At 37.5% G+C, this 19,016-nt stretch overlaps 1 protein-coding gene across 3 annotated transcripts in view; it reads left to right on the forward strand.

Moving 5' to 3' along the window:
- The first annotated feature begins 158 nt into the window (after positions 1-158).
- The window catches only part of LOC308487794 (uncharacterized protein), a 35,773-nt gene continuing 16,915 nt past the window's right edge, over positions 159-19,016 (forward strand). Inside the window, exon 1 of one of the 3 annotated variants that reach the window (XM_081026508.1) lies at positions 159-387. In XM_081026508.1, the coding sequence (XP_080882634.1) occupies positions 325-387 (63 nt within the window). In that variant the 5' untranslated portion in view covers positions 159-324. Of the gene's footprint in view, positions 388-571; positions 665-17,570; positions 17,774-19,016 lie in introns of those variants that run through there. The other 2 variants (XM_081026507.1, XM_081026509.1) reach the window with 2 other exon arrangements.

Raw genomic sequence — 19,016 nt, forward strand, 5'->3', positions numbered from 1 at the left:
AGTGGAGCATGCACAGGGCGGGGGTGTACAGGTCTGCCCACCCCGCCCTTCAGAGACTGGGCTCCTGGGAAGCAGGAGCAGCGTCTCACCTGCTTTGGTACCCACATGGCCTCGTGCGGTGCCCGGCTTACGGCACGTTCTCCACAGACACGCGATGAGCTAACTGAACAGCACTGACCACGGTACCGCAGAAGAAAGGGGGCGGGGACGTATTTCCACGGAGATACACACGTAGCTCATGACACCTCTGAGGAAAACAGTTCTCGGGGTCTGATGGACGTCAGCATCACCTGGGCAGCTTTTGAAAATGGTAATTGTCAATGAATGCGCGGTGAACCAGCCATTTCCGTCTGCCAGCCGGCCAGCCGCTGGGGTGTTTCTGGGCAGGTAAGTAGCCAAAGAACATTCAGCCCCATAGGTGCAGAGCCAGAGCTACCTGCGGGCAAAGGGGGGTTAGGCCCAGGCCCAGGCCCAGGCCCGGGCCACACGAGTCTGCGCCAGGCCTAACGCTTTCCCCAGTGCTCAGTCCTCACCGGGCAGCCCGCGGATTGTCCCCGCTCGGCCCCGGTTTGTCATGGGCCAGGCAACGCCCACCTGGGATTCCGCAAATCACACTTTACTAGTTTGGGGATTGTTGCGTCTCGTATCCTCCTCACTCAAAAAGGTAAATGTTCACTGTAGCTTAGTTTTCCCACTTATCTCCCCTAAAATGACAGTGTCTTGCGCGGCGCGCAAAGCACCACCTCCCCGCCCCGCGAGCCCCGTTTCTTCTCGGAGCTTGGTTGGGATGCTTTTGGTGCTCCACGTGCTCCTGCTACCCACACCCTCCGGTAGGGGCTTGGAGAGCGTTCTCTGGCGGCGAACTGGAGTGGGTCCTGGCGCAGGCCGGCGGAGCCAGGGGCGGGAGCGGGCGGGGGAGCTTTGCGTGGTGGGGCAGGTAGGAGGCGCGAGGCTGTGGCGAACCAGGTGTGGAGGAGTTGGGGTGAAGGCGTAGCCAGAGCTCCCCCAGCTCGTGCTGTGCGCGGACCCAGGGCGGTGGGGACCATGCGGTGCCGCCTGTGAAGGTTGCTTGGTGGTCGGCGCCGAGCTCTGCGGGGCGCTGGCCTTGGCCGGTGCTTGCCCGCGGCCCAGCTTGCAGGGGTTTCAGGACTGAGCTAATCCGCCTGGGGTGCGCCGACCTGGTGCTCTACGTGAGGGCTTGCTCTTGAGTGCCAGGTGGCTGAGGATGTTGCCGGGGCCCGTGCTGTTCCCGTGGGGGGGGGGGGGGTGCGATGTGTACTGTGCGCGGGGTGATGTCTTGGTGAGCGCGGTGTTTGTGCCCGGCTGGGCTGCGCTGGGGAAGGCTGGGCAGGGTGTGTGCTTCACGGAGTTGGTCAGCCCAGCCGTGTGGAGTGTGGGACAAGGAAACTGCTTGCTTTATGGGGCCTGGGGAGCGCATGTTTTGCGTGGAGCCTTGGAGTGAGAGCTAGCTTTGGGTCCCTGAGGTTAGAGGGATTGGGAAGGGCGCGCAGTGCCTTTTGTACAGATTGGTAACAGGCTGCTTCGTGCCCCCAAATCATGTTGATAATGGTTTGCAGGCTGTTGCTTTTTTGTTGTTGTTTTTTTTTTTTTTTGAACCAAGGCGTTATTTTCCTTTTCCTATCTAATTAATATAAGCAGTGTCCTATTCTATTCCCAAGTGTCTTTATGTCTTTTGGGCATTGTTTGTTTGTTTGTTTGTTTGTTTGTTTCATTAGGTTGGGTCCTATTTGAGGGGTGATCAGAAGCAACCTGAAAATATTGGTAGCCATATCTAGTGAGAAATTAGACTTTTAAGAAATGAATGATAAATAATGTTAATACGATTTCCCTTTACAGCTCTATTCACTTAAGTTTATTTCATGTTTTATTGATAGAATGAATATATATATATATATATGTGTGTGTGTATATATATATATATATATATATTCCATATAGTGCCAAAAAATGTATACACATATTAAGTCAGGAAAAAGCTATTAAAATTGTAATACTCGATATGTACCGATAACAAAAGATGAATACAAGTCACGTTTTGACTTCTGAATTTACAAGAGGTGCTCAAAGTGGTTACCGTCAGCGTCCAGACAGTTCTGATTACAGCAAACTACTACTTGAACAACGTTGACCAAAGTGTCCACTTGTATATATTTTTTGGCACCCCTGGTATATATACTATATATATATACATGACATGTATTCATCTTTTGTTATCGGTATATATAGAGTATTGCAATTTTAATAGAATTTTTTCCCTTCCTAAAAATGTGTATATAATTTTGTCACCATCTGTATATATATACATATATTTGTATAAATATATGTATATATACACATGTGAGTATACATATATGAATAGGTATACTAAAATGCTTATTGTATTAAATGTATACAATCAAAGACAACCATTTATAATACTTGGGTATATTTCTTTCTTTATATGCACTTGTGTTTCTGTGCTCAAGTTATTTTTAGGATCCCACTGCACATACAGTTTATATGCTGCATTCTGTTCTTAGCAGCCATCATTCTAAAAATGTTTGTTTTTTATGTGCCAGGTTCTGTGCCGGTTCTGGTGATACACTGGTGAGCAATATCAAACTATTTCTATTTTCATGGTCTTTGTTTCACTATTGGTTTGTGTGTGTGTGTATGCACGCGCACGCACACACACATTTAGGAATATAAGCAGGGATTGCATTTTGCTCACTGGTAGAGCCCCAGTGCCAGATACACAGTAGACAATCAATATATATTTGTTAAAATTTATTGGGTGTAGCAGACAGTAACCAAACCATAATACTAATATGTTATAACCCAAGAGAAGTGATCTGAAAGAAGGAGCATGATTCTCTAACAGCATTTAACAAATGACTGGTGGAAGGGAAGGCTTTTCTGCTCACCAGACAGGCCAAACTCTGCCAGTTTTGAACTTCTGCACTGGCTGTTCCCTCAGTCTGAGAACGTTCTCCTCCTGCCTCTTGCATGATTGGCTGCTTCTTATTCTTCAAACTTAGTTGTGATGTTACCCCTTCAGGGACCTTCTCTAACCAAACTATCTCAGGGAAACACACACACTCCAGCTCAAATTCCCTGTAACTTATAGTCACTCTTACAAAACTATCTCTTCTGTTCTCTCTCCACTAGAATGCAAAGATGTCTGTCTTGTCACACTTGTGATTCCAAAAGCCCATTTCTTTTGCCTCAGTATCAATACTCTTGTACGAGTTCTAACAATTAAGTTCACAAACTCATTCTAGAAAAAGTGCTACATACCTTATTGCTGAATATCACTATGGTCACCTAGGAAGTACTCCCCTATGGAAGCTATGCACCAATGTCAACGTGTAGTCCATCCTTCAAAAAAATTTTGAAACTCTTTTTCTGGAATGGCCATCAGAGCTGTCATCTTATTACCATTGATGTCCTGAGTATCATCAAAATGTCTTCCTTTCAATATTTCCTTTGTCTTTGGGTAAAGAAAGAAGTCATTGGGGGCCAGATTAGGTGAGTAGGGAGGGTGTTCCAAAACAGTTATTTGTTTACTGGCTAAAAACTCCCTCACAGACAGTGCCGTGTGAGCCGGTGCATTGTCCTGATGCAAGAACCATGAATTGTTGGTGAAAAGTTCAGGTTGTCTAGCTTTTTCACACAGCCTTTTCAGCATCTCCAAATAGTAAACTTAGTTAATTGTTGGTCCAATTGGTACAAATTCATAATGAATAATCCCTGTGGTATCAAAAAAGGTTAGCAACATCATTGCAACATGTTCATGAACTTAATTGTCCAACCCTGTACTTATGTCAGACAAAATAGATTTCAAGATTAAAAAGGTAACGAGACAAAGATAGATATTTTATAATAAGAAAGGAGATAATTCATCAAGAAAACATAATACTTATCATTACATGTGCTCCCAACCTTGAGGCATCAAAATATGTAAAGCACTTGCTAACAACCCTAAAGGGATAAACTAACAAAAATAAAATATAGTAAGGGACCTGAATACCCCATTGATAGCAATGGTCAGATCATCCAGACAGAAAGTAAATAAGGAAATATTGGCCTTAAATGACGTATTACTCCAAATGATATTATTTGATATTTATAGAACTTTCCATCCCTAAATGATAAACATTCTTTTTCAAATGAACATAGAATATTCTTAAGAATAGACCATGATGTTGGAGCATAAAACTAATCCCAATAAAGTAAAGAAAATTGAAATCATACCAAGCAGCTTTTCTAATAACAACCATATGATACAGTAAATTAAACACAAGAATTAATCTGGAAAACACAAATATGTGGAGATTAAACAACATACTACTGAACAAATATTTGTCAAAGAAGAAATAAGAGGTCAAACAATACATAGAGACAAATGAAAATACAACATACCAAGATTGGGGGGATGCAGGAAAAGTGGTATTAGAGAGAAGTCTGCAGCACTGCAGGCGTACAAGAAAAATCTCAAATAAACAATCTAACATTACACCTTAAAGGCTTAGAGAAAGATGAATAAATGAAGCTCAAAGTCAGTAAAAGGAAAGAAAGAATAAAAATCAGAGTGGAAATAAATGAAACAGAGATACAAAAATAGAAAAAGTTGATGAAACAAAGAGCTGATTCTTTGAAAAGAAAAAAATCAGAAATGAAGGGAAATTACAACTGACACTACAGAAGTACAAAGGATTGTACAAGACTCTTATGAAAGGCTATGCACCACCAAATTTGATAATCTAGAAGTAATGTACAAATTCATAAAAATATGCAATCTTTCTATACTGAATCATGAATAATTAGAAAACCACTACAAGATGGCCATGTAGACGATGGACACTGAACACACCCCCTCCCAAGAACACATTGAATGTACACCTATATTGAGAGCTATTCCTCCTGAGAGACAACTGTGTGCCAATTGAAGAACTGTACAATAAGCAAGAGAGAGAGCGAGAGTACAGAGATAAAGTTGGGGAACTGAAAGAGCTCTCCAGGAGCTGAGGGAACAATGTAGGGCTGGAGGAACTGTTGAGTGCCATTGTTTACATTTCTCCTACCTGTGGCTAGTGGATGGAAGTTCCACTCAGGTTCTCTGGCCAACCTGCAGGGCACTGGAGTGCATCCCTAGACACCCCTCCTGTAGAAGCTATATCCAGCAGAAACATGAGGGCACTATAGCATGCATGTAAGGGGCTGCTGAACCTGTGGATTGATCTAGCAGATATAGCTGGGTACTGCTTTGTACACCCAGTAGGCTGCACATGCACACAGGTGTCCCCCACCTGGAGAGAGTATGGAACTACCAAATGCTATGGCACCTACCTGCAGGGCTACTTTGTCCAAAGGAAGTTTGCAGATAGTGGGGTACTACTGTGTTCTCACGTGAGGCTGCCCTCCTGGAGAGACGGTGGAGCTAGCAAAACACTGTGGTAAACATGCAGGACTGCCCCATGCAGAAAAAGTGTAGAGATAGTGGGGTACTGCTGCATGAACATTTGGGGCTTCCCTTCCCAAAGAAAGTGCAAAATTAGTAAAACTTTGTGGTGCCCATATGCAGGGTTGCCCCATGCAGAGTGGGGTGCTGCAGTGCATTTGCTCATGGCTGTCCTGCCTGGAGAGGGTGCAGAACTAGCAAGATATGGCTATGTACTTATAGAAGGCTGTCCCACCTGGAGATAGGATAGAGCTAGTAAGGAGTTGAAATGTAAGCATACAGAGCAGCTCCGTTCAGATCCTGCTCTGACAACAAACAAATAGACAGGACATGCGAAGCATGAGCTCAGTAGCCATGTCTATATCAGGCAGCCATTCCCAGATTAGGAGGGCAAGAAAACATGCACACCAGGCTGCCCCACCTAGGACCCACTTCGTCAGGCCAGGTGACACACCAGGCACCACACACACACACACACCTAGACTACAGCCAACCTACCTAAGCTATTTGACACAAATAATACACAGAGAACAAATTTTCAAGACTGGGAGATTCCACCCAACTTATAGGAACAAACACACAAAGTCAAACAAAATGGAGAGACAGAAGAATATGTCCCAGATGAAGAAACAAAAACAATCTCTGCAGGAAACGCCTAATTACATGGTGAGAAGGTGAGTATTCTTGATAAAGAATTCAAAGAAGTGGTCATGAGGATGTTAAACAAATTTGAGTGTAGAATAGAGGAACTCAGAGAGTACTTTATCAAAGAGATACAAAATGTTATAAAGAACCAATCAGAGATGAAGAATACAATAACTGAAACGAAGAATACACTAGAAGGGCTCAACAGCAGATTAATTAATGCAAAAGAATAGATTACTGACCTGGGAGACAGAATTGTGGATATCACCCATTCAGAGGAGCAAAATGGAAAAAGAATTCTAAAAATGAGGATAGTATGATAGGATCTCTGGGATAACATCAAGCATTTGCATTATAGGGATTCCGGAAGGAGAAGACAGAAAGAAAGGGACAGGAAGAAATTTTGGAGAAATAATCGCTAAACACTTTCATAATCTGGGGAAGGAAATAGACATTCAGGTCCAGGAAGCACAGCGAGTTCCAAACAAAATCAACCAAAGAGACACACACCAAGACATATGTTAATTTAAATGACGAAAGTTAAGGAGAAAGAGATGATCTTAAAGGCAGTAAGAGTGAACAAGACACATACAAAGGAATTCCTATAAGGCTATCAATTGATTTCTCAGAAGCAACTTTATAGGCCAGAAGTGAGTGGCAGAAGATAAAGTACTGAAAGAAAGGAATCTACAATCAAGAATACTATATCCGGCAAGGTTATCATTCAGAATTGAAGGAGAGAGTTTCTTAGACAAACAAAAACTCAAGGAGTTCTCAACCACTAAACTGGCCAACAAGAAATGTTAAAGGGTTTTCTTTATGTAGAAAAGAAAAGGCTATAATCAGAAAGAAAAAAATAAGGGAAAGAAAAAAATATCACTGGTAATGGAAAATATACAATAATCACAGCGAATCAACCACTTAAGCTAATATGAAGATTAAAAGACAACAGTAGCAAAATTAACTATAATTACAATAAATAATCAGAAGATACACAAAACAAAAAGTTATAAAACAATGTCAAAAACATAAAGAGTGGATTGAGGAGTAGTGCTTTCAGAATGGGATTGAACTTAAATGCGTGTCAGCTTAAAATAGACTGTTATAGGTGGATATATAATAACCTCATGGTAACCATAAACCAAAGCCATACAAAAATCACACAGAAAAAGTAATCTAATCAAAGCATTAAAAAAAATCAATAAATCAAACAGAAAGAGATCAAGAGAAGGAACAGAAAAGATGAACAAAAACAACCAAAAACAAATAACAAAATAGTAATAGTCACATACATATCAATAATTACTTTAAATGTAAATGGACTAATTGTTCCAATCAAAAGAACATACAGTGGCCAATTGGATAAAAAATCATAACCCACCTGTATGCTGTTTTACAAGAGACTCACTTTACATTGAAAGACACACACAGACTGACAGGGAAGGTATGGAAAAAGATATCCCATGCAAATAGAAACAAAAAAGAAAGTTATGATAACAATACTCCTATCAGACAAAATAGAATTTAAAACAAAGAATAGAAAAAGAGACAAACATGTACATTACATAATTTTAAGTTGTCTATCCAAGAAGAGGACATAACAATTGTAAATATCTGTGCACCCAACATAGGAGCACCCAAATATATAAAGCAAATATTAATAGACATAAAAGCAGTAATTAACAGTAATACAATAATAGCTGAAAACTTTAATACTCCACTTAACTCAATGGACGGATCGACAGATAAGTAATAAGGAAATAATGTCCTTAAATGGCACATTAGACCAGTTTGACTTAATAGACATTTCCAGAGCATTTTATTTAAAAATTGCAGATTACACATTTTTCTCAAGTGCCCATGGAACATTTCCAGGACAGATCACATACTAGGCCACAAAACAAGCTGCAATAAATTCAAGAGGACTGAAATAATATCAAGCATATTTTCTGACTACAATGGAATGAAACTAGATATCAACTACAGGAAGAAAACTTAAAAAAAACACCAGTACGTGGAGATTAAACAACATGCTTCAAGTTAACCAATGGATCAGAGAAGAAATCAAACAAGAAATCAAAAATCACCTTGAGACAAATGAAAATGAAAACAGAACCTTACAAATTTATGAGATGGAGCAAAAGCAGTTTATAAGATGAAGTTTATAACTATACAGGCCTTCATCAAGAAGGAAGAAAAATCCCATATAAACAAACAATCTAAATTTACACCTAAAGAAACTAGAAAATGAGGAACAAAGAAAACCCAAAGTAAGTAGTAAGAAGGAAATCATAAAGATCAGAGTGGGAAAAATGAATTAGAAAATAGAAAAAAAATTAGAAAAGATTAATGAAACGTAAGAACTGGATGTTTGAAAGGATAAATAAAATTGACAAACTTCTAGCAAGACTCATGCATAAAAGAGAGAGAACACAAATAAAACAAAATCATAAATGAAAGACGAGAGATTACAACTGACAACACAGAAATAGGATTGATCCTTAAAGAATACTAAGAACAATTAAATAAAAAACTTAATTTTCATGTTATTATTCTCTTATGCACAAATGCCTGTGGTGATCCACCAAGATTCGGATCTATGATGCTCAAGGGTCTTCCTAAAACCGTGTATCTTCCCGGGGACAGAATAGAATTTAAGTGTCGTCTAGGGTACAAGCCTGTTGTACCTCCTCTTACCACTTCTACTGTTTGTCAACCTGATAACACATGGGCACCTCTCCAGGAGACTTGTACTAGTAAGAAAACAAAATTGTCTTTTTATTGCTCTAGAGATTTTCACAAATTTTAGACTGCATATTTCACTACTGCAATGATGGTTTTCTCATCATTTCTCATGAGACTGTAGATTTTACATAGCAGTGTCTTTGAAAATCTGCCAAGAATCTTTTTCTTGGAAATTGGTTGTCAGGGTGAATGTGAATCTTAAGTTTGGGCTTTTAAGAGTCAAAGAAAGAGAACATTTTTATGAATTCAAAAGAGCAATGTAGGGTTTCTATTTTGATTAAAATCTGTTTGGAAATTGGTATAAAACAACATATTTGAAATTTTTCTTTTAGGAAAATTATGTCCACAGCTAGGGGAACCCCAAAATGTCGAAATAATGTATCTAAATGGAACTTTTCAGTTTGGTTCACAGGCTCACTATGTTTGTAATGAGGAATAAGTAAGTTGCTCCTTAGAGGAATAAGGTAAATGTTACTAATTCCATTTATGTTTTGCTTCTCTTATGTGTTTCCATAATATTGATTTCATCTTGCTTTCTGTGTGACAGCTTGTAGCTAATCAACTCTTGGGCTTTTACGGAGATAATAAAGATGAGTAATGAATAGAAATTGCAAATGAAGGAAAGCAAAATTGTATAATACTACATGTAATAATAAGCCTATTGTTAGCATTAATTTAAACATGTAGCAATCATAGTGACTTTATCCTTGACAACAAAGTGCACCCTATTTAAAATGGACAACTCTCAGAGCTGAAGGGGGGGCTTACAGAAATGTGAGTTAGGATTGCCAAGCAAAAATATTCCTACATCGAGATAATTGTCAAGTGTTACCAGATGAATATAGACCAGGTGAGCTGGTGCCATAATGTTGGCCAAATCTCATAGTTGGAAAAGCTTATTTTTGATACGGCTACAAAAGAGTGAAGAGGTCAAAAAGAGGTACTGAGCACTTAATAATAGCGTTTTTCCTACAGGGCTCTTTTAATAGTATATATTTGGGATATTGCACATTTATGAAAGGTGTGCATTTAGAGGGCAAATATAAAACACTTTAAAAATGCAGCAGTTTTTATATTAACTTTGTATCCTGCTACTTTGCTGGATTTATTTATTCTAACAGCATTAGTATGTGTGTAGGTTTGTGAGTGTGTGTGTATGTGTGTGTGTTGGTGTGTAGTCTTTAGGGTTTTCTACATATAAGATGTTATTATCTCTAAACTGATAATTTTACTTCTTCCTAACCAATTTGGATGTCTGTATTTTGTTTTTCTTGTGTGATGGCTCTGGGTAGAACTTCCAGTACTATGTTGAATATAAGTGCTAAAAGTGGCCATCTTACATTGTTCCTGATCTTAGAGGAAAAGCCTTTAGCTTTTCACCATTGAGTATGATGTTTGCTGTGGATTTTTCACATATAACGTTTATTGTCTTAAAGTAGTTTCCTTGTGTTCCCCGTTTGTCATGTATTTTTATTATGCAAGAGTGTTGAATTTTGTCAAATGCTTTTTCTACATGAATTGAGATGACAGTGTGGTTTTTCCCCCTTCGTTCTGTTTATATGACAGATTACATTGATTGATTTTCATATATTCACTTACCCTTGCATTCTGAAAATAAATCTCACTTGGCCATGATGTATAATCCTGCTGAATTCTGTTTCCATATTTTTTTGAGGATTTTTATGTCAAGGATTATAAGGGATATTGGTCTGCATCTTTCTTTTCTTGTAGTGTCTTTGTCTGGCTTTGGTGTCATGGTAATGCTTGTTTCATAGAATGAGTTCTAAGGTCTCCCTATCTCTGCAATTATTTGGAAAAGTTTGAGAAAGATTGATACTAGTTTTTCTTTAATGTTTGGTAAGATTCACCAGTGAAACCATCAGATCTTGGGCTTTTTTTTATTGAGAGATGTTTGATTACTAATTCAATCTCCACACTAATTATAGGTCTACTCAGGTTATCTAGTTCTTTGTGATTTAGTCTTCGTCAATTTTGTGTTTCTAGGAATTTTTCCATTTTATCTAGGTTATACAATTTGTTGGATAAAGTCATTCATAGTAATTTATAATATTTTGTATTTCTGTAGAATCAGTATTACTGTCCCCACTTTCATTTTTGATTTAGTAACTTGAGTCTTCTTTTTTCTAAGTCCATCCAGTTAATTTTTATCAATTTATCAGTTGACCTTTTATAGGTTGATCTTTTCAAAAACCAACTTTTAGTTTGATTGGTTTTCTTTAATGTTTTTTTTTAATCTGTTTTATTTATATCTGCTCTAAATGTTATTATTTATTTTCTTTGGCTAGCATTGAACTTAGTGTCTTTTTTCTAATTCCCTAATTTGTGAAGTTAGGTTGTTGATTTCAGATCTCTTGGTTTTTACTGTAAGTGTTTAGCCATAAATCACTCCCCCACCTTCTTGACACTGTTTTGCTGCATCCCATAAGTTTTGGGATATTATGTTTTCATTTTCATTCTTCTCCAAGTGTTTTCTAATTTCCCTTGTGTTTTATTCATTGATTCATTGGTTGTTTAAAAGATTGTTGTTTAATTTTCACAATTTTGTGACTTTACAGTTTTCCATTTAATATCTATTTCTAACTTTGAAAAAAGAAAGATTCTGAGATGTTGGAAATTAAATTTCAGTAGGCCAGAGGGTGGTAGGAAGAAACAGAGAGTTTGTCAGTTAACAGAGCCAATGGCAGAAACCAACAAAAAAGGCTGCTCACTTGCTTGAATATATGAAACTTTGAAATTGGTGTTGAAACTTTGAACTTTCAGACATATTTCAGCATAGCGTTTAGATAAGAGCTATTTCAGGTAATAGTCTAATCTAGACTATGCATGTTCCAGACTGTTGCCCACAACCAATTCAAAAGCAGCAAACACTTCTTTCTTATGGATTGTACACCTATCCCAGACTAAACCCACTTCACCTTCTTTCACACTCTTTGTCAATAGCCAATGCCAGTTCTTCCAAACAACTTATTATCTCTCTTCTCCAAACTATAAAAGAGTCCCATCAAACCCAGGATGATGGACATGTTTTCCTCCTCCATCTACCCTCCAGCTGGTGTATTAGACTGCATGCCCCAGGACATGGTCCTTTTTCTGGCTAGCATATGACTCAATAAGCCTTTTCTTTCTGAAAAGCTTCTGGCTGTGAAGGTCTTTGTTCAACAATTTCTTTCTGTTACGGTTAGAGAAGACTTTGTATGATAGCTATCTTTTTAAATGTATTGATTGGTTGCTATTAATTTGTGGCTTAACATATGGTCTGTCCTGGAAGATGTCCCATGTCTATGAGATCTACTTAGTTAATTATATTGTTCAAGTCCCATTTATCCTTACTTATCTTCTGTCTGGTTGTTCTGTCTATTATTCTGAGTGGGATATTGATGTCTCCAACTATTTTTGGAGAAATACCTATTATGCAGAAATGTGTATTTCTCCCTTCAATTTTGCTTCATATATTTTGAAGGTCTGTTATTAAGTACATAAATGTTTACAATTACTATATCTTCTTACAGATAAGGCTTTATAAGGCTTTTATTGAAGCCTTATAAAAATGTAATTTCTGTTTTGTCTCTTGTAACATTGTTTGACTTAAAGTCTATTTTGTCCAAATTAGTATAAACATCACTGCCCTTTTCTGGTTACTATTTGCAAAGAATATCTTTTTCCATTCTTTCACTTTCAACTTCTGTATGTTTTTCGATCTCAAGTGAGTCTCCTGTAGACAGCATATAGTTCTTTTGTGTGTTTTTATCTATTTCCCTGTCTTTTGATACTAGGGTTTAATCTATTTAAATTTAAAATAATTACGGAAAAAGAGAGACTTCTATCATTGTGCTATGTTTTCTACATGCGTTTAAGCTCTTCTTGAGCCCCCTTTTCTGACACTACTATTTTCTTTTGTGTTTAGTTGATTTTTGTAATGAAATGTTGAAATTCCTTCCTCAGTTCATTTTGTGTGTATATTCTATAGCAATTTTGTCTGTGGTTCCTATGGAGATTACATTCATCCTACAGTTTTAACACTCCATTTTGAATTTATACCAACTTAATTTCAATAAATTACAAAAACATATCCTTATCAGGTCCCTCCCCACACCTTTCGGTTGTTATTTTGGTTATAATGCACTTATAATTGGAATGCTAACTTCTACACTTTTTTTTTAAAGATTAGTCTCTGAAAACTCATAGAAAACAAAACAAAAAAAATGCATTTACAAGCCATTATTACAATAATACTAGCTTTTATAATTGCCCATTTGTTTAGTGAGATGTTTATCCATACAACTTTGGGTTACTTCCTAGTATATTTTAATTTCACCTTTCATGACTCCCTTGAACATTTTTTTGCAGGAGAAGTCTAGTGGTAACAATCGTCCTCAGCTTTTACTTTTAGGAAAGTCTTAATATCTCCCTCATTGTTCAAACACAGTTTTGCTGTATAGAGGATTTTTGGTTGACAGTTTTTTTCTTTTGTCACTTTGATTCTTTCAGTTTGCTGTCTTCTGGCCTCTGAGTTTCTGATGAGAAATCTGCTGATAATCTTGTTTAGGATCTATTGTACATGCTGATTCACTTCTCTCTCGCAGCTTTCAAGATTCTCTTTTTGTCACTGGCTTTAGAAAGTTTGATAATTATGTATCTTAGTGTGGGTCTTTTTGAGTTCATATTACTTGGAGTTTGTTGAGCTCTTTGAGTATTTCTATTCATTTCTTTTATCAAATTTGGAAAGTTTATAGCCATTGTTTCTTCAAAGATTCTCTTTCCCCTTTTTACCTTCTTCAGGGAGTTCCACCACGTGTGTAGATAGATAGATAGATAGATAGATAGATAGATAGATAGATAGATAGATAGATAGACAAAGATCTGTTTATTGGTGTCCCACATGTCCTTAGGCTATTCATTCACTTCATTCTTTTTTCTCACTGTTCCTCAGACTCAATAATTTCCTTCATCCTATCTTTGGGTTTGCTGACTCTTCCTTCTGCCTGCTCAACACTGCCTTTGATTCCTGTAGTCAATTTTTCATTTCAGTTATCGTACTTTTGAACTCCAGAATTTTCTTTTGGCTTCCAAGGTTTCCATCTCGTAATTTATATTTCCATGCATTTTTACATTTCCTCTGCTAGTTCTTGAACATCCCTAAGAAAGTTTTTTGTTTTTCAAATTTTTGCAGTCCCAGTGCCATGTGGTAGGAAGCCCCACTTAGAAAAAAGGAGGACAGTGGAGAGGTCTATTTTGGCCAGCTTCTTCTGTTGCAGGTTTTGGTGTATCCTCATTTTTTCTAGAAACAGTTAAATACCCTGACAGTGTCAGGGTACAGGCAGTATCATTTTGGTGCTGTTTTATTGTTGGGGAGCTGGTGGAAGAAAGCTCACTGATTCTACCACATGGGCAAGGCATCAAGTGCAGGGTGAACTACTTCTGAAAATTGTAGTCTGGCAGAGTGTGGCCCTCCTCCATGCTGCTCACAGAAATCAGATGCTGTAGGTCCACAGTGATGCCCATTTTTGTCTTGGCATTTTGCTTTGACATTTTTAATGGTGTCACTGGGCTCAAGGGTGCTCACAGAGATCTGTGTCTCTGTGTCTGCTGCTCAGCTACCTTGTAAAAAGAAAAGAGGATTGTGGAACTAGAAACCACAGTTTCACCACCAAGAGTACCTATGAAAGGTGTATACACAGTTTCAATGCCTATATTAAAGAGTTTGTCTAGTAGAGATGTTCTCAAGATCTGCCCCCAGGTCTTTTTATTCAGGGATAATTTCTTTTTAATTTATTATTTTCTATGAATGAGCCATACTTTCCTGTGTCTTTGTATGCCTTATGATTTTTGTTGTTGTTGAACTGAACATTTGAATCTAATAATTGGGTAATTCTGGGAATCAGATTCTCATCCTTCCCTAGTTTTTTTTTTTGTTTGTTTGTTTTTGTTGTTGGTATGGTGTCCCTGTGCTGAGTATCTGCCCAACATATAAACTAAAGATCTTATCAGGTCTTTTCAGAGCCTTTTGTAGTCACTCTAATTATCCTGACATATGCAGTCATTTTTTAATGTCTCAGTTTTTCATATCTGCCCCCAAAAGGGGCACAGTGAAAAATATAAAGTGGCAAAGATCACTGGATCCTTAAATCCCCTGCAAATCACTTCTTTTGGCAAGGAAGGAGCTTGCAAGAGTCAGGGGAGGTGCAACAACAATGGTTGCCCACCTCTTTGTCTGCTTCTCTGTGATCAGAAGGAGCAATCAATGATAAAAGCGTGGAACTCCGATATTTTGAGGACACAGTCCTTTATGCCCACCCTGCTCCTGCTTATAAGCTGCTCTAGGAACACATGCACAGGCTGACTGCTGTAGGAGTCAGAAAGGTTGCTGTCACTATGTTAAGAGTTGAAACTGACCCAAATTAACTGAATTTACCTGTCCAAGTCTTTTCCTGGAAGTTGCAAGCATTCAGCAGACTCCAAGGTTCCAAAACAGTTATATCATGTTGATTTTAGTAGTGAAATTGTTTTCTTGGTGGGGAGACATATTCTTGGTGCTTCCTACCTGCTATAGTCCCATAATCTTCTCTTAATACATTATAATATAGAATCAGTGTTGTGAGTCTTGGGAGGAAATTTAGCTGGAAGCACCTAAGGTGCTTTATTTTTCAGTTTGGATTATTTTTTAGTTTGATCAAGTGAAACTATCAGGTCAAACATTAGAGACAGACTGCAAGGCACTTTACAGAGGACTGAAAGGTTAATTCATCAACTATTCTAAAAAAAAGTTGTCGCCTTTTTGAGAAGGACAATATATACAGGGAAGTGTCAAAGGAAAATGGTAAATGAGAATGAGAAGTACCAAAGAAATAGATTTATTCATGATCATTATAAAGACAGTCCAGAGGAGGAGAGAGTACTGTGAATGCAAATCATCAGCGATTTCATTGAGTAGTTTTCCTTCCTACTCCTAGGAAAGTATTCTGAAGAATGTTAATAAGACCTGAAACTTACCTAGGATCCACTATGTTCCACATGCCAACTCATCTACTACTCAGAACAACCCCAGGAGGTATATACTATTATCCCCTTTTCATAAATGAGGAAACTGAGAAAGAAACATAAGGTATTTGCCCAAATCAATCAATGAGTCAGTTGTGAAGCTGGGACTTGAATCCAGTCAGCCAAACTCTAAGGCCAGATCTCTCTACTCAGTCATGTGCCGACTGAGCAGAATGGCATGAACGAGAACAGAAATGTGAATGTGTGATGTGACTGCAGGAGATATCAAAGAGGCCATCCTGACAAGCTTGACAGATTTATGTAGACATTTTGCTCTAGGCCAATGCATGTTCAACACCAGATACTCTTCATTTTATTAAATTGCAGGTTTGGTTAACATACTCAATACACATTATTTAAAAAACTTTTCCTTTGGGGCAGCCGGTTAGCTCAGTTGGTTAGAGCGTGTGCTCTTAATAACAAGGTTGCCGGTTCGATTCCCACATGGGCCACTGTGAGCTGCACCCTCCACAACTAGATTGAAACAACTACTTGACTTGGAGGTGATGGGTCCTGGAAAAACACACTTAAATAAATAAAAGATTTTAAAAAAAAACTGTTTAAAATAAAAGAAACTTCTCCCTTAAACTACTGTAGTGCAGAAAAAGACGCATATAAAAATTTTCTTTATTATTATGAGTTTCTTGTTAACTGATAAAGAAAATAGTAATCTTTTCTTTTCTCATTTAGTTATTACTTAATTGGGACGAAAAAATATATATTGTAAACTTTCTGGAAATACTGTGGATTGGAGTGATAGTCGTACACAGTGTGAAATTAAGTACATTCTCTTCTCAGAATTTAGAGCAGCAGTTCTCAACCTTTTATGCCTGGAAACCCCTTTATGCTATTAAATTAATAAAGACTCCACGGAGCTCTTCTACATGTGTGTTAGGTTTTTTGACATTCATTATACTGGAATTAACACAGAGAAGTTTTTTCTAAATAAGAATTCATTTTTAAGAACAGTAAGCTCAATATATGTTAAAAACTGGAAAATTTTTAATGAACAATCAAAAATATGTAAAACAAATATGGGAATAGTGGCACTGTTGCATATCTTTCAAATGTCTTCAACATGTGACTCAAGGAAGACCTCTGGATTCAGTTTTTTGCATTATCAAACAATTTACAGACATTGGAAATTTCACTGTATACTCTTAAGTATGAAAGTGAAAAAAGACAATCTTGATAAAACTGTGAACCATCAATTTAGTAATGCATATATTTATAAATTATGAAGCACTTGTCAACCAGCACTGACTTGTGTTTTTAATCATGAGCAATTTTCTCATTAAATTGTCAGAATCTCTTATGGTGAGAACAAAACTTAGCATGGCCTTGCAGATAAATATAGGTAATTCATATAGGTATTTTATATAAACTATTTCAGAAAATGAGTTTTATTCTAAAAGTTCATTTCTCTATCAGTGGTTTCAATTGGTACAATACATTTTTTCATAAAAACTTTCTTCTAAATAGATATTGGATTCACAACTAGATTGTAGAAATTTATGTTAATGAACGTATTGAAGGCAGTTCACAAAACATTACTAATGCTGTCTTAACCTTTCACTGTTTCCTTTGCCTGTCATGTCTTCTCTCTCTCTCTCTCTCTCTCTCTCTCTCTCTCTCTCTCTCTCTCTCTCTCTCTCTCTCAGAGGTTTTATGTCAACCACCTGGAAAAATATCCAATGGAAAATATACCAATAATCACAAGGACACATTTGAATATAATGAAGTAGTAACTTATAGTTGTAATCCTTCAAATGGACCAGATGAATATTCACTTCTTGGAGAGAGCAAGCTGATTTGCTCTGGACATAACTAATGCATGGGGTAGTGACCTTCCTGAGTGTAAAGGTAATAATATTTCCATGTATTTCCTTCTCATTGTAAATAGTACGGAAACACTTGGTAAATACTTTTACCAACAAATAAATAAACAGCCTTATGTGCTTTTTCCTCCTGTTGAATTTGTTTCTAAATTAATTTAACATAGGTCAAGTTTAATAAATTTAAAAAAATAGTTCTAGTTGTAGAGATCCCCACCCCTCACCTCACATGTTGCTGACATTTTATGATATATGAGGTGTGACAATTAAGTTCACAAACTTGTTGCACCAGTGTTGCTAACCTTTTTTGATATCAGAGGGATTATTCATTACGAGTTTCCAGCAACTAGACAGTTCACCAAGTTTACTATTTGGAAGTGCTGAAAAGGTTATGTGAAAAAGTTAGACGACCTGAACTTTTCACCAACATTTCACGGCTCTTGCATCACGACAATGCATCAACTCACACGGCACTGTCTGTGAGGGAGTTTTTAGTCAATAAACAAATAACTGTATGGGAACGCCCTCCGTACTCACCTGACTGGCTCCCAATGACTTCTTTCTTTACCTGAAGATAAAGGAAATATTGAAAGGAAGATATTTTAATGACATTCAGGACATCAAGAGTACTATGACGACAGCTCTGATGGCCATTCCAGAAAAAGAGTTCCAAAATTGCTTTGAAGGGTGGACTAGGCACTGGCGTCAGTGCATAGCTTCCCAAGGGGAGTATTTCAAAGGTGACTATAGTGAAATTCAGCAATGAGGTATGTAGCACTTTTTCTATGATGAGTTCATGAACTTACCTGTCGGACCTCACATAGTAAATTACTGTGTATATGAAAGAATTAAGATTTCTTTTACTCAGAAGTATCAAAAAATACATACTGGCTTAAAAATAAGAAAGTTTTGTCTTGTAATACAAGAAATATGAGTGTTGTGGTTAGAGGAAATGATAGATTAAATTATGAAAGAATAATCCTCTCACAAATAATATTGATACACTCTGGAGAAAACATGCAGGCATGCCTTGTTTAATGGTACTTTACTGCACTTCACAGATGTTGCATTTTTTAGAAATTGAAGGCAAGACTCTCACCAACAAAACCATTACAACTCACTTTATTTTGATATTCACTTTATTACTGTTGACTGGAACAAAACTTCAGTAACCCCAAGATATGCCTGTACCGAAATAACAATGTTTAAGGCATTAGAACATGACCAAATGTAGGGAGATATTGTAGGGTATTTGACTCTTGAATGAAAGG

The sequence above is a fragment of the Rhinolophus hipposideros genome, assembly GCF_964194185.1.
Source record: "Rhinolophus hipposideros genome assembly, chromosome: 19".
In the NCBI taxonomy this organism is placed as follows: Eukaryota; Metazoa; Chordata; class Mammalia; order Chiroptera; family Rhinolophidae; genus Rhinolophus; species Rhinolophus hipposideros.